The 16,929-nt window shown below is 31.7% G+C and overlaps 2 protein-coding genes across 4 annotated transcripts in view; both read left to right on the forward strand.

Moving 5' to 3' along the window:
* Positions 1-371: 371 nt before the first annotated feature.
* Positions 372-7,136, forward strand: LOC111050897 (cytochrome P450 4V2). Of its 3 annotated transcripts, XM_039419284.1 has the most exons (8): positions 439-583; positions 1,067-1,218; positions 2,249-2,484; positions 3,892-4,171; positions 4,993-5,139; positions 5,320-5,464; positions 5,853-6,064; positions 6,758-7,130. In XM_039419284.1, the coding sequence occupies exons 3-8, from the start codon at positions 2,258-2,260 to the stop codon at positions 7,001-7,003; spliced, it is 1,257 nt and encodes a 418-aa protein (XP_039275218.1). In that variant the 5' UTR covers positions 439-583; positions 1,067-1,218; positions 2,249-2,257; the 3' UTR covers positions 7,004-7,130. The 3 variants fall into 3 exon arrangements, with proteins under 3 accessions (XP_039275212.1, XP_039275218.1, XP_039275225.1); XM_039419278.1 differs by lacking the exon at positions 1,067-1,218 and having other exon boundaries at positions 372-583; positions 6,758-7,136; XM_039419291.1 differs by lacking the exon at positions 439-583 and having other exon boundaries at positions 942-1,218.
* Positions 7,137-9,786: 2,650 nt separating this feature from the next.
* LOC111064211 (probable cation-transporting ATPase 13A3) overlaps positions 9,787-16,929 on the forward strand; it is a 70,578-nt gene continuing 63,435 nt past the window's right edge. Inside the window, exon 1 of the mRNA XM_039419302.1 lies at positions 9,787-11,210. Within this exon, the coding sequence (XP_039275236.1) occupies positions 11,078-11,210 (133 nt within the window). The 5' untranslated portion in view covers positions 9,787-11,077. The remainder of the gene's footprint in view (positions 11,211-16,929) is intronic.

Genomic DNA, 16,929 nt, shown 5'->3' on the forward strand with positions numbered 1-16,929 from the left:
AACCTTTTTCATCAAATGAACCGGTCATTGAGGCACGTCAGACGTACATACAGAAATTGCTCACTTATATATAGGCCTACAGTAATAGAAGCATCAAATAAGCTTTAGATGAACAATGAACATTTAGTCAAAACACAGTCATATTAGTGACAATATAACTCCCAACTTATGTTTCAATCACATTTCTCAATGACTTTACGGTACCTAGTGAATATTGCTATACCGTAGGTGAAAGTGGCAAAGCCACAGTTCTGGTGAAAATTTCTGAATAATTGGTTAAAAATCTTTATGGTTGGAGATCAAATGAACAAATTTATTACCGTATTGTTTTCATTTCAATATAGTCATATTGATTTTTTATTGCAGATGACGCCCCCATATGGTCCCCGCCTAAGCTGTTTGCTTGAGGGTGGATAAACCTAATGGAATGAGATGATTAAACATTCATGTCTACTGGCGGGATTCCAACCCAAGACCTACAGGCAGTGCTATATATCAGAGAGTTAGAACGCCTAACCCGATCTGCGATTTGCTTGTATATCATGATAAAATAATCCTCTATTGTTAAATGATTTTAATGGAGGTAAGTACACAAAGAGCTTTCTTTATTATTATATTGATAGCAGATGAATAAAAAAATGATTTGTTAAGTTCAAGTAATTGGAGATTTTTATATGTTATGTTGAAATTCAAAGCTTTTTATTATAAAATTTTGTATTTTATTGAAATTCTCAACTTACTTTTTGATACGTTTTTATTTGAAGCCTATATAGGCCTAAGCAATTTCTTATCAGTACCCATGTAGAAGAAAAACCACACAGAACTTACTCGAATGAAATTTTATGACAATTGTATAATTCAAACCAATGTAGGCATTACCGAATACATTGTATTTTAAAACTATATATTATGTTACTATAAAAGACTCTGTATTCTGGCAGTAAAAAAATTAGTATGGCTGTCATGCTCTTGTGTGTATGAGTCAAAGGAGGAAGAATCTCTCGCCGAAATAACTAATGAGCATTCTGATCATGCTTGCTTATCGAATGTCGATTGATGGTTCCAGAATATATTCAATGTTAACAATAGTAGGCTACTATCAATACAACACTGAAAGATCCATGCCAAGATTTGTGATGTGAGGTCAGTACCGTAGGCCTACTGTTGTATCATTTTTGGTGTTGATGAGCTGCTGGATACATTTACAGTTACGTTTCTGTAAGTTATTTAATCACTATTAATATTATCCTAATTTATGTTACCGGTAGGCTAATATACATATATGACCTGGTTCGTTCATATTTTATTTTCTATCTAAATCAGATTTATTTATCATAAATAAATACTTTTTATTATAAATGAATATCTTATTTCATTTCCATCATAAATTTATATATTATTAATTTATTCAAATCGATCACCAATGAACGCTGTACAATAAATTTGCGAATTTCCATTCTCGTTTGCTCATGATGAAATGAAATGATATTTTGAAAATTTCCTCTATCCCTATCCCATGTGATAAGAATGGTTTGTTTTTGAAAAATGATAAATAATTTATAATTATAATAGGCTACCGTACATTCAAAACATTAAATTCAATATGGTTATGAATATAGGTACTTACTTCATAATTTTGGCTACCGGTAACAATAGCATAAAAAATTATAATAAGAACTATCTTTTCATGCATTTATAGAAAACTAGACCTACTACCACTGAAATGACATTATTTATATTCGTATAGGCTGATTCATAAATTAATTACAGAGAATAACTATAATCCCCTACCATTATTATATTTTATTTCAGTTACGGCGAATCTAGTCGTGTCTGAAATAAAATATACTTACGGTAATAATTAGGGTTCTAATAAGGGTGCCGTAATAATAATATTAATTTTTTGTAATTAAAACATTCAATCAGCCCTAAAAATACAATTCGAATTCATAAAAACTGTTATTTAAAAACTGTTCTTACCCAATCTATCTATGACTTGATATAATTTGCATGATTTCCATTTCTATGGTATAATTTAATCGATTAAAAATTGATCTTTGCAAGGGGAATATTGATACAATAAAATAATCGCAAAATTAATGCTAGGTTGTGAATAATAATTATGAATATCCTAATATAAATAATATCTTAAATTATAAAATATTGAATCTAATTTATCTCAAATTACTTATTTTATAGCTAATTTGAAGATTCCTATACAATAAATCTACTCATTTCCTTTTGTTAGTTTCAGAAAATGTTCACAACAGTAGATAATATTTCATCCGTCCGAGCAAGTCTAGTTGTTGCATTGCTGTTCACTGTTCTTCTACTTTTATGGAAAACTTACTACAAATTCATCCAGCTAGGCAATAGAATACCAGGAATCGGTGTTTGGAATCTGGCTTTTGGCTTGATGAATCAGATGCCTAAAGATGGACCTCATGTAGGCCTACTAGGATTTCTGATGAACTTTGTGAATAGGTAAGTGGGATAGCTGATTAACATTTTCAAAAAGATTTTGTAATTTCCCATACCTGCTAATCATGATAATGGATACTACATGATAATCTGACTGCTACACGGCAGTCGTTCTTTTTAATAGCAAAAATTGATTAAATAATAAGCAGTTTGTGATGGAAAACAACATTGAATTAGGGTACAAATATAGCCTGCATTGAATTTCAGTTTAATAGCCTACTGTATTCGAAAAATATAATAATTCTCATCATGATTTACTCTTGGAGAAGTTTCAGTCTTGCACAAATTCCACATTTCAACAGGAAATACCGTACTAGAAAAATACCCTACATCATATCTTATCAAAATTATACATAGCTTTTCAGCCATGAGAAACGTTAAAGTCAATATTGACATTCGAAATTTTTCAAAATCCAAGAAATATTTCAAAATATGTTTGCCTTAAACATTTTTAATGTTCTCATAGAATGAGGTTATTGTATTTTTCTTTAGAGCTACTTTTGAATATGGCATATTAGTAGCCGAAACATGTGACGAAATAATTTTAAAAGGGTACTCAGATTTATATTTTTATTTATAATGAGATTATTTGGTTGATGAGAGAGAATAGGAAAAATCTAAAAATGTGAAGGGCTTTGATTCAAACACTGAAATTCACATTTCCTCCAAATTTCATAAATGGAAACAAAGAAATAACATGTTTTTCCAGGACTTGTTGGAGGTTTTGGGTTCATAAAGTTCATAGTCAATGTAATTAATTAATTCTATAAATAATCACTACCATGTGCAACAATGAAGGACTCTACTGAATAAACGTGTTATGTAGTATCTAATTGTCAATAAATACTTTCAAGTTTTACTACCTACCTTGATTTTCAATATTACCAAGTTCTGTGGAATGAGGTTGAAAAGTCCATTGGTGTTGTATAATGAACTGTTCCCTACAGATAAACAGATCAATTCTGGAATATTCAACTCTAGAGCTCCGGATATTTCATGGATTTGCATGTTTTGTAATTGAGGAGTTATTTTCATCCATGAAGAATTGTAGACTTTTTAATGTTATTTTTAAACTTTATTGTAATAGATGTTTTTAATGATGCGTTAACATTTTATTTAAATGTTAATTATAAGCATCAACCATTACATAATAAGCTACCACATTGGATTCCAGATTAAATAATTGATATGAGAGAAAATTATAGAATATGGTATATAATTTTACAGTAACACCTCAATCTTTGCGAAACAAACGCACTGATAGTACGGTATTATAAGGTGGTAGAAATGATAGGAAAATTCCACAAAAAATAGAATACACCTTTGACTAGTGATAAAATTTAAATTATTACATCAATTTAGAGAATAGAATATTTCTTTAGTTTTGATTTATAAAAATCACGATTTCAGTCATGAAGGAGAACCCTGCAGAATTTGGCTACTGAATGAGTTGTGCGTTATTCTCACAAAACCGAAAGACATAGAAGTGGTGTTGGGCAATGTTAAAATATTTAAGAAATCCGGCCATTATGCAATGATGAAGCGGTTGATGGGCCAAGGCCTGTTCACAGCCGATGATTTTGCTGTTTGGAGGCGTCACAGGAAAATAATCACCCCCACTTTACACTTCAATATCTTGAAAGACTTTGTTCCGATATTTTACAAACAGGCTACAAAACTAGCAAATAAGGTGAGCAATTTTTTCAATAGTAAAAAATACATTATATTATAAAAATATATGCCTGTATTGTCTTTCAAGAGTACTCTTGGTGTATAATTGTCTTATATTGAGTGTGCGAGTAGTATTCAATACTTCCTAGTAGCCTAAGTATTTTCACTTTCTTTACTTCAAGTAATAAGTACGTTGTGTAAGGAAATTGGAAGATAGATTATTTGTAAAAATAAATAATGAGCAACTTAGCATGAATATACACCTAAACCCTACATCATCAATGTATGGTTCATTCCTGTTCTAGTCAATTATATAGTTTTTAAATTATTATGTGATTTAGGTACTACCGTATATGTAATACATAGTAATAATACTATGTGACAGCTTCTGAATTGATTGTGAATAGAATATTTATTCATTATAAGAAAGTTACTGAATTGAAGTAGAAATTTTGAATGAAGCGAAATATTCTCACCAGCGTTTTCCTTACAGTAGGCTACGGTACTCTTTTTCTTGCTGGTACCAATTTAATTTTTTTTATCATTCATCTAAACTATACTACGAGCAATTTTGGTTGATAACTATTTCTCCATATAAATTTATCCAATTTCAAGGATGATAAAACTGGCGGGAAACTGATTATTAGAAACAATATTATATAGAAGAAAGCTATAATAAGATAGGTACCAGTATAGTTGTAGTACTGCATAATGTGTAGGTAGGTCTTATGATAACAGAAAAATATTTTTTTCGAGTTTTACATTATAGAGGAGAAAAAATATATTCATAAAATCTAGTTATTGATTACAGAAATAAATAAATTTTATGTTTAATTGCAGACCAAGGACAAAGAGCAAGTGAACATTTTTTCAGCGGTTGGTTTATGCACTCTCGATTCAATCTGTAACACAGCGATGGGAATAAATATATTCGCTCAAGACTCCGATAACAATACATTCCTGCAAGATTTCTACTCAATTCTAAAGGTAAATTGTCATACGGTACTTTTGCTTTTGCACTGGAAAATTGAGCGTTTGATTAATTCAATCTTTTAAAATTTGAGCATTATCAATAATTTAAAGCTCGTTAACTTGATACCTTGGTTTATCAAACGTTTTTATTCATTTTCTATCTTCAAATATTTTCAAAATTTTATTTCATTTCAGGTCTGGCACACCAGAATGACAAATCCATGGATTATGTTGGACCTCATGTTTAACGTGAGCCGATACAGGGAAATACATGACAACGCAGCAGACCGCATGAAATATTTCACAAATGAAATACTGCACTTGAAGAGAGATAAGTATGGTGGGTGAATATTTAAATCATTTACTTGAATTCATTCATCTGTTTTCACCTGTCCCTTGTCTGCATTATTTCTTAACACTTTTTTTATGTATCTTACACGACGTGTAGTTGGGTAATTATTTTGAGTAAAGAAGCAATTTGTTTACTTACTTAGGTCCCCTATAGATAATTTTGATTCTGAGGAATATATCGTTACCTTGATCACCAACGTGCTCTATAATATTTAAATTATAAAAATTAAATCTATTGTAGGTATCGGTACCTATTTGATATTTTCGAATAACAATCACGCTTAAAAATTATTGTTTTGAATAAAATGATTCAATTTTATTAACAAAGAATATTCTTGGAAAAATGTATAATGATTGGTAGGATTGATATTTTTCAGGCGTGAATAAGTCAGGAGTGACCGTGAGAAGTGAGTCCAGATCAACAGCATTTCTTGATATGATGCTCACATGTTGGAGCGAGCATGGCCTGAGCGACACAGAATTGAAGGATGAAATCATAACACTGATTCTAGCTGGACAAGAAACAACGGCAACTGTCAATAGTTTTGCGTTAATTATGTTGGCATATCATCAAAATATCCAACTGAAGGTATAATCTAGTATCTTCAATAATCATACTCTGCATAACTTATTTATTAGTATTTGTTTTCAACGAAAAACGAATACGGTAACTTTTCTACAATCTATTCTATTATGTTAATTTTCTAAAGACTCTTCTACATCTAATATAAATGTGTAAATATCAAATCTAGTGTCACAGTTTATCATATATCCAAATACGGTATCCATAAATTAATATCAAAGTTTTCAATTTTGTAGAATTATATAAAAACGGTATTATTCGTCATCTAAATGCTCTGTGGATAGAATTATGAGTGTTTGAATTCTAATAGAGCAGTGGTGTTATATATTTGATCATTTGGAAACAATGACCTATTGGTTTTTGATGAAGTTCAATTCCAGGTGAGGTTTCGCCCAATAATTTGATAATAAATGAACCGCAATCTAATTGTTCATGGATGAATATGGTTTATAAATGCAATGCTTGCTATCATAGTATTAAAATCAGCAAAGAAAGAAAACAGATTATCTACAGATCAATAGATCAATGAAAAAAATACATTTTCATACAAATTGCCACTTGCATATTTTATTTTAACCAATCGTTTTAATATAATTCTTAATTCATAATAGTTATTTCAATTTCAATAAATTCTTTCAATATTTCCACTCTTTCAATTTTTATTTTAATATTCATTCTAAAGATATTTAAATTGTTCAGGTACAAGAAGAGCTTGATTCAATATTTGAGCAGTGGAGAGAAAATGATTGTCCGTCATTTGAGGACCTTCAAAAAATGAATTATCTCGAAATGGTGATCAAAGAGACACTAAGATTGTTTCCAGCTCTTCCTATCATTGGGAGAGCCTTGAATGAGGATTTGCAAGTGAATAATGTTACCATTCCTGCTGGTAAGACTGACAAGTATATCATTCAAGTTATAGTGTACAGTATGTTTGCACTATAGCCTACAATCCAAAATTCCGTATTCTTACTAGAGACTGTTGTATTCCAATCCTGGTTCTTCATTGAGATATTTTTTTGAACAGAGATGTTTTATTCTGATTCCATCAAATGAGTACGCCAATCTTCACCTTAAAATTTTTTTTCAGTCATTTAAATATGTACAGAGTGACAAGAAGAAAATGTTTCACATTTTAAAATGATGACCTGATGAATATTTCACATAAAGGCGAAATTCTATTGCGATGCATTCTTAAGTAGAAACTAAAATAAATAAAATTATTACAACCATGGTGTGAATTGTTTTAAGTATTCAATAAATATTGTTTGGATACACATGCGATAGAAGTCTAGAACCAATAACTGATAATAATTAATTTTTCTTACATGATAGTTTACAAATTAGAGTAATCATAAAATAATAATATCTTATATTTATCACATAAGTCGTGAAAATCTATTTAGATCTCCAAAATATATACGGTAATACTGTAATAACAATGATAATGAAAATTGTATGAACTGATAGAATTAATTTAGATACCGGTATCCATAATTGTTATTAAGATTTTGTGGCTATCACATTAAGCTAATTTTAGCTTATATTGGGACATTATTATAAATGATAATAATAAGAGTAATTATTACTTTTTCATTCAAAATATCCTTGTACGGTACATACTGAGTAGGCCTACTGAGTTACAAATTTTCAAAACTTTGTAGAATATCAAGAAAAATCCATTATGATGAATTTCAGTTTTTAATCAACAATATATTCCGATTGTCATCAATAATTAAATATGAAATTAAAATTCCTCTGAGCGTAATTCTGTCCTCTACAACCTTAGTCAATATAAACCGCTCTATCCCATATTGATTACCAGGTACAGCTTATAACAATGCTCCTTGTAGCTTCAACCATCATCACCTACTTCATTATCCTCACATTGAAATTTTGCACAATGATACAAGCTTTCAATTCCAAGATCATATTCTATCAGAATCATGCGTTAGATACACTATATTCCAGTATTTCCCAGTGGAGGGGTGCGTATATAAGGACACCTTAAGGATCAAAATTTTAAACACTCATAACTTTTGACTTTTGACACAACGATCGGACCTCCTCGTACTACAGCTCATTATTCTTAGCTCGTCATGACGGCAGTGATGACGGTATAAAATCTTGTATCAAAATCGGTCAAGATTTGGAAAATTTATCTTCAAGTGTTGTAGATATAGGCTACCTACACTTCCGTCAATTTGATGTTTTAAAATCGATTTATGTATTAGTTTTACATAATAATAATAATTGTGTTATCCTTCAAAAAATATTCAGAGTGCTTACAAAATAGTTGTCCACTATACATTGGTGCTTGAAAAAATGCAAAATAATTATATTGTAGTTTTAATTTTTCAATAAATATTGTTTGGATACACATGCGATAGAAGTCTAGAACCAATAACTGATAATAATTAATTTTTCTTACATGATAGTTTACAAATTAGAGTAATCATAAAATAATAATATCTTATATTTATCACATAAGTCGTGAAAATCTATTTAGATCTCCAAAATATATACGGTAATACTGTAATAACAATGATAATGAAAATTGTATGAACTGATAGAATTAATTTAGATACCGGTATCCATAATTGTTATTAAGATTTTGTGGCTATCACATTAAGCTAATTTTAGCTTATATTGGGACATTATTATAAATGATAATAATAAGAGTAATTATTACTTTTTCATTCAAAATATCCTTGTACGGTACATACTGAGTAGGCCTACTGAGTTACAAATTTTCAAAACTTTGTAGAATATCAAGAAAAATCCATTATGATGAATTTCAGTTTTTAATCAACAATATATTCCGATTGTCATCAATAATTAAATATGAAATTAAAATTCCTCTGAGCGTAATTCTGTCCTCTACAACCTTAGTCAATATAAACCGCTCTATCCCATATCGATTACCAGGTACAGCTTATATAACAATGCTCCTTGTAGCTTCAACCATCATCACCTACTTCATTATCCTCACATTGAAATTTTGCACAATGATACAAGCTTTCAATTCCAAGATCATATTCTATCAGAATCATGCGTTAGATACACTATATTCCAGTATTTCCCAGTGGAGGGGTGCGTATATAAGGACACCTTAAGGATCAAAATTTTAAACACTCATAACTTTTGACTTTTGACACAACGATCGGACCTCCTCGTACTACAGCTCATTATTCTTAGCTCGTCATGACGGCAGTGATGACGGTATAAAATCTTGTATCAAAATCGGTCAAGATTTGGAAAATTTATCTTCAAGTGTTGTAGATATACCTACACTTCCGTACACAAGAAGCTCATTTATTAACCGAGTGGTGGGTGAAATATCTGCCGGCCACGGCCTACACTATTGAAAATTTTTTTGACTCCATGCAATTTTAACCCCTCATAAAATCGGGACTAAAACGAGACGATTATCGTGTAGGCGGAAAATATATCAATTTATGAGTAATACTGATACGGGCTTCTAAACGTTTTCGGTTTGAAATTTCCCGCTCATCACTGTTCCCAACTATATTTTTCGAGTTTATCGTATAACTTTTGATTGATTTATTCCATAATTATTCATTATTGAATCAAGAAACGACTAGAGTCAGAGTAATATTGATATGGCAAGCACTTATCATTTTTAGTTTGTTTCAAATTCTATTTTAATTTAGGTTTGTCACCCTGCTTGGTGCTGCTCTCTGCAGGCCAAAGACGAAGAAGAATTCAGTGGCAAAAGTATAGCAAGAGAGGCTGCACACTTCTCTGTTTGTTCAAGCGGAACTTATCTCCAGCCCGTCTAGAGTGAGACTCAGATTATTCTATTCATAATCGGTGATTCTATCGTTTTACAAGTTGCAAATTTGTCAAGGGATTTCTTTGAATTGGGAGCGCTCCATGAGCAAAATTTGCATCAGAGTAACAACGCCATATATTTTGTAAAACAGTACCATATTTTTAGCTGTTTTGCAAAGCATCGGCTGCTAATCAACGTGCTCAGAGCCTCAGACCGGGCTTAGCTCCTGCACCTGCAATTCCAAGAAACATTACACCACTTTTGTACCTACTTGGTACTTTATAAGGTGTAGTATGTAGAAGGTTCTACTATTAGATCTTCATAAGCAATACTGATTCTTTACGTTGATGAACGTTTTTATTGCTTAAAATATAAAATTGAAAAGTCTGTTCTGTACTAGATTGAATGAAACACTCAAGATATAAACTTTTTGGAATTTATCCACGCAATAATACTTAATTTTTGTGATATAGTGTTGCCTCTGTGTGTAGAATGACTATTTTAAAGTATATCATGTTAAATTTCATTAAGTTTGTTTATTGCTCCAAGACTGTAAAAGCGGATCAATAATTTTAGCAATAACCTATAAGTGTTGGTTGAATTTTCTGTTGGGAGTTTTGTTTTTGAGTGCTACTGAACTGTTCTTTACGAACCGAACTTTCGTTTGAAATTGGAATTTGGAACTACATTTGTAATTTTCAAGACGATTTGCGTCAGTGCAAAAAGTGCTGGTGTTTGAAAGAAGAAACTTGAAAGCAAGTACAATATAGATACAGGGATACTTTCAATTAACGTAAGAAGTAAATATTACTTAAGATCAATGTATCCCATTATGATTTCAATTGCATCAATCGGCGCCGATCCTTACATTACGTCTCGAAGTGAAGATGATCTGAAGAGGCCGCGGGTCGGATGGAGGAAACCTGACCCAGGGGACTGACGATTGCTGCATTCCAACAGACCGGAGAGATGAAAATGGATTTCTGCTGACTTTGCTTGTCACTGCTACTGCTGACATTCATTTGCTCTGTTGCTGATTGAGAACAGACAATTTGGACAAAGTGAGTGTTGAATAATTTTTGTAAAGATATGTGACTGTTGATATTGGTACTTCAGATTTGATAGTTTTTTGCTGTGACACTTGTGCTCCTACGTTTAGTCCTCCTGAGTAAACTATTGGGGGTGTTGGGTTACTATTGTAGTGGTATAGAACTAAAAATAAAATGCCAGCTACACCAACCAACCTAAAACTTGGCTTCCAGCGCAACAACTACAGTAGAGTTTCGTTCGGAAGAAACTCTGATAGTCATGCAAAAAGAAAAGAATCGTCTGGACCTGATGCGCAGCCTTTACAGGGTGAGTAGATCTAGACAAAAATTATACATATTTTATACCCTACTATAATAATATAGTGGCTATACTTGAAAATTATGATGTTGGTGGTCTTTCATCCGGTCACTCAAAGTTGAAAACACTAAAACGCAAGTGGACATTTCAATACAGGTTGAGATGCATTAAGTTATACAATTGCCAGTTGAAAATCAAATCTAGACCTCTAACTTAATAATTACAGTGTTGCCAGCTGATACGCCAGGGCATCCAAGAGAGAGATCCCATCCATGGTGATGGATGGGATGAGCTGAATATTGGTTGAGGAAACTTATGAATTGGTTCCCAAATTTTAAGTAAACAATATACTTGTCAATTGATTTGTATTGATTTCCAAGATTGTTAAACACTGCTTCTAGCTTTGCCTTCCAACCTTATTTTGGAACATCCCAAGAATTTTACAGTCTGTGTCATAGCTTCCTTTTAGAAACATTCTTGGCAGAAAATATCCCTGACAGGGACAGAACGTCCCTCGATTATATGTATCATTCCAGCCGTAACTCCTCAACAATCATTAGAAATTTCTTTAGCAATCATTGGATATGCAAATTACATAGTAAGACCTCTTGGAAGGTATATCCTTACCATTTTTTCATGATTGAATCTCATACATGCTGTGTTAAATTGTAGGGTATAAGCCTAAATTGTTTCATAACACGTTTCTTTTCTCTCCTCAAAATTGTAAATCTTGTTTCAGTTCACCCCTTAAGTTCTCAAATGAGTGCATCACAAATTGTAAATAAAAACTCCCTCAATCTATTGAAAACATAAAAATTCCCAATGATGATGGTCAATCAACTTTATGAAATAAAAAATACTCTAGAACTATTTTCCTAGATTTAAGTTTTCCTTCTCATTGATAAGCAATGTTTCGCTAATAGCAACATTTAGGATTCATCTGACCATATCATTAGTGAAATTTGTAGTTTTAGACTCGTATTGCATGAGGTGATTGATTGATTGAGTACTTTATTTATGTAGATTACAATATATACTGTCTTATACACTTATATACAATAGCTTACAATACAGCAAAATTATAGATGAATTTACATGATATAGACTAAGAAAATAATTATTGAACTGTATATGATATGAAAAAGCAATTTGTAATATAATAACTATAGATAATAATTATATTGTTATGCATCTACATAAATTGGCGGAGCTTTAGACATATCAATGTCCATTCTTCGGAAAGAATATTAAAAATATCCTCCCCACTAACTCTCTACCTTATGGAGGCCACCAGGCTGTGGTCGTCTGTGGGACACCCGAGAGCAACCATTGGTGGCTGTGTGTAAAGCAAGCTGGGACATCAATGTTGGTGTCGGCTGGTGACCTAAGTGAGACACCAACCGGCCGCCAGAATCTGGTGACCTTACTATATTCTGTAATGAGCGCAATGAGAACTGATGCCCTACGACTCGCTTGGACATTTAGCCACTCACTGGTGGTCCAATGTAATACGAGTCTTACAATTTATATAAACTTGTATTCTGATGCTGAGTGACTCTAAAATATTAGTATAACTTACATACCAATGGCCTTGTGAAAGTATAAAATTATTGTTTTATTCTTGTGTGACAAAAAGTATGCATTATTTCAAAATAAATGGAATGTGCTGTACAACATGTAATTTCAAAATTCATTATAATAATAAAATGTATTAAATATCCTTCGTCTGCTGTCATTAATGGTGCAAAACCAATATAAGCACCAGAATTGATAATATTGCATGATGATATAGTACATCATAATATTGGTATAGTCTGACATCTCATCTTACTTTTATGACGCCTGACATCCAGTTCATTAGTCATGGATGCAGAAAGAGGAATTAAAAGGGTTATTAAAGGAATATTATACCCTACATTTTAATTTATTCAGTTGATAATATTATACTTCTGTTTTCTGGATGATGCCCACATGAGTGTTCATTTTTATTAATTTTAAATAAATAGGCCTATTAATGCTCACAGATAACTCTTTACAAAATAATTTTAGAATTTTTCTAAATAGCCTATCTTTGAATGATAATTATTATCATTATTAATATGGATATCTTTCTCAAAATATGGAAAGAAGAACAATAAAGAAATAATGGTAAAAATTATACCTAATAGTACATGTAAGGAAAATAAACAGAGTTCAACCAGATCTCATACAATCATAATTCTCATCATTAAAATGTATAAATTGAGTAAAAACAAAATCGACTGATGTTGAGATGATCAACTAGGTCATGAGATTAGGAATATTCATAAATCCATGCACTTGGCGGGAGACGAGGGATGTTCATAAATCCATTATCCATACACTTGGCGGAAGATGAGGGATGTTCATAAATCCATACACTTGGCGGGATTCGAACCCACGACAGTCCCGGCATCAGTCTTTCAAAGATAAAATCTTATCCCACTGGCCCACCGCAGTCCGTTACCAACTTACATTTGACAGTCAGTCAGTTGTCTACACGAAAAAAAACAAATTTCACAATATTTTCCCTACTGAATTATGCCGTCATGATAAAACTAACCGGAAAGGTTACCCACTAATAAAGCATTTTGTTTTTAAATTATGTTTGAATGACAGTTACACTGAATTGAATTTCTTTTCTCACTCTCACTCTAACTCCTGATGGTGTTCCTTATTCACTCTGGCTAAGCAGGATCTCTAATATGAGTGGTAGTGGGAGAAACTAGAAATACTTTCCTAGAACTCTTTTGAGAGTGTACGTTAGTATTGTGAGTGAAGAAAGTGTGCTAAGGTGGAATAAATTGAAGTTTTTATCAATGAAAATCTGCAACTTGTTTGAAGTTTTAGAGTAAGAGTGTCTCCTTAAGTTCCATTGAAGTTATTGTGACTTTGAGGTGCATCTGAAATGCATTCAAATCATACAACAGGTTCTATATGTTTCCTTCCTAATATTTAATTCCACTAAAATCTCAATCATATTAATTTATCACTAAAAAATGGCCTATAGCTCTAAAAATTTGAAATGTTATTTAAAACTACTTGCTCAACCTCACACTTCTCTTTAGGATAAGAACTTTAACTCGATGAATGGTAATGGTACACCCCATTAGCATTGTGAAAAATAAAGGAGCAGTACAAATGTTTGTTGTGCTTAATCTTCACATAAAGTGGAGATTTTAGAAATGCATACCGGTAGAAAATATTTAATTATCGTATACAAATTATTCAATGATTAATGTTCAGTCGTTGAGGAATATTGTCTTGTCGATTAAATAATAATTTTTTTCAATAAGATAATTTCATTTTAACGAATAAATTTATAAAACTGGTAGATCAATAATAAAATAACTTATGCATTTTATCATTTTTCTTAGAATAAAAATGTTCAAAAGTGCCTCTTTACTTTTTAAGATGTCATCGAAAAGATGTTCTCATATTCGGTGTTCACAGCCTGTAAGGAGTTGCAAGGGTATGGGAAAATTTTGAAATAATGTAATTTACACAAATAAATTCATAAAACTTTTAAATTAGTGATGAAATGGCATGTATCAACATTTATTATCCCATTTATGAGCATTCATTCAACATGGCCAAAAGAACATATTTCACTTTTTAAGATGGCTTCAGAAAGATGTGTTCCTATTCGGCGTTCACAGCCTCTTATGCCTGTTATGGAAACTCTGGAAAAACAGTGTAGCAAATCTTGTGGAATGACAGTAATTTCGTTATTTTTCGGATGATGTCCACATAAACGTTTTGCTTGAAGAGATGTTCATTTCATGTATTGTTGTAGGACGTGTAAGGTGCAGAAAGTATAAAATATTATATACAATAAAATCACTTCAATAGCATGGGCTACTTTTTTAATTATTGAAAACACAATATAAAATCATAAAGTACCTTTTATTTAAAATATTTTGAATGAACAACTAGTCTCGGCCTTTGGCCGTTTGAACTTGAAAATGGCCAAAGGCCACATCTAGTTGTTCTTCTAAAATATTTTAAATAAAGGGTACTTTATGTTTGTAATCATTTATAGAATCTATAATCTATGTTACGGAAAATAATTGACTTACCTTCGTTTTCTTTGTGCAGCTATCATACATTTTCCAACTGCTCTCACCCTAATTGCATGTCTCACACCAGTCAAATTTTCCATGAACGGTTCTACAACAATTTTGCAAACTTTCGAACATCTACTAACTCCACAGTGTTACGAACTGTACAACTTAAAATTCCCCTTTTCCCTGCGCCACTCTGTATTTTTCATATTCCATTGTCTGTTTAATGATGTATTTTAAATTAGGCACAGTTCTACCACCTTATTCATACTTCATTCAGACTCTTGTTAAATTATAATTTCGTTGTTTGTCATAATCGAGTCGTCTTGATGTTCAGTTGTTATCGAACACTGTTCATATCTGCATTATCAACGTTGCATTAGATTTGCGTTTGATTTACATTTTCTTGTTGAAATTTAAGCTGCTTGAATCTTGAGACTTTGCTTTCTTTTCCTTTGTTTACATTTTCGTGTCTGTTTTGTAACAAATCTTATCTTATGAATTTGTAGACCATTTAGTCAATTTTTAGATGTTTTTTATAGAAAATAAAAAATAACTTAGTTATGTTGTTATACAGTTGATTGAATAATGCTTATAGTTCCAGAAGATTTATTGGATTAGGATGCCTTCAATTAGAAGCATATCTTCCTTCTATTATAGCACATCAATTTTTGGAAAAAGAAGTGTAAGTTGCCCTGGAAAATTAGGTATATTGTCAATATTTCATAGTTTTATATAATTCATTACATTACATTCAGGCTACTTGAATTGCCAAATAGAAAAATTATTGAGTTGAAGTGAAACATATTTTTGTGGTTTATTAAAGTCAGAATTTGAGTTTGCTCTCAAGTTAGATAAGATTGAAGATCATTTTGGGGGTAGGTTGGAGGCTGGTCTGGATCAAAGTTTGAGTTTGATCTGCTAGGGTGTGGATGAGATTTGTTCTAGTAAGGAACGTGAGGTATATTCTTTTAATTTCTGAAAGATCCGTGAGGTTTGTTCTTCCAGTTCATGAAAAGTCCGTGAGGTTTGAAGTTGAAATTTGAAGTAATCTAATTTGTGCGTGAATGGCCCCAATTATACGGGTCTCTCAGCCGCTGAATTTTTAAGCTCATTAGCCGGATACATTGTACCTTATGGAGTAAACTATACGAGTGAAATAGATGCTCCCCATAAGAGACCATGCATCTTCCTAAGATGCTCAAAATGAATTCTGCGCGTAAGATGCCCCTATAGTTGAGACCTAAGGTGGGGTTAGAATCCTCAATCTATCGTACTATAGGTTCATTGGTCTGATATTTATTCATTTGCGACTGGCTTTTGTTGTTGGGTACTTTGATTGTGGTACAGTTCTTGTTGTTTTACAAATCACTAATTTCTTGTTCAATTAATCAATTGATTGATCCAATCGAGAATCAACTATTGTATTAAATTATCCACCTCTCCACAAACTGTCAAAGTTGTTCTATACCTATTGAAATTGAATATTTTGTTGTCATGCTCTATTAACTAATTATCTTGAGCGACAATATTTTGACTAGTTTACTTGTTATTGTCGGCTAGGTATCACTTATTTGTTTTGTGATTTGTGAAGATGTTAATGCATTTCTGACTACCTTTGATGAGTTTGAAGGTTAGCTATCCGA

This window comes from Nilaparvata lugens, chromosome 1, assembly GCF_014356525.2.
Source record: "Nilaparvata lugens isolate BPH chromosome 1, ASM1435652v1, whole genome shotgun sequence".
NCBI classification, from domain to species: Eukaryota; Metazoa; Arthropoda; class Insecta; order Hemiptera; family Delphacidae; genus Nilaparvata; species Nilaparvata lugens.

What these genes read in the sequence shown, in the direction of transcription:
- LOC111050897 (XM_039419278.1), top strand. An exon ending in CTACAAAACTAGCAAATAAG is followed by an intron (nt 4,172 to 4,992) that starts GTGAGCAATTTT and finishes GTTTAATTGCAG; the next exon opens with ACCAAGGACAAAGAGCAAGT. An exon ending in ATCAAAATATCCAACTGAAG is followed by an intron (nt 6,065 to 6,757) that starts GTATAATCTAGT and finishes TAAATTGTTCAG; the next exon opens with GTACAAGAAGAGCTTGATTC.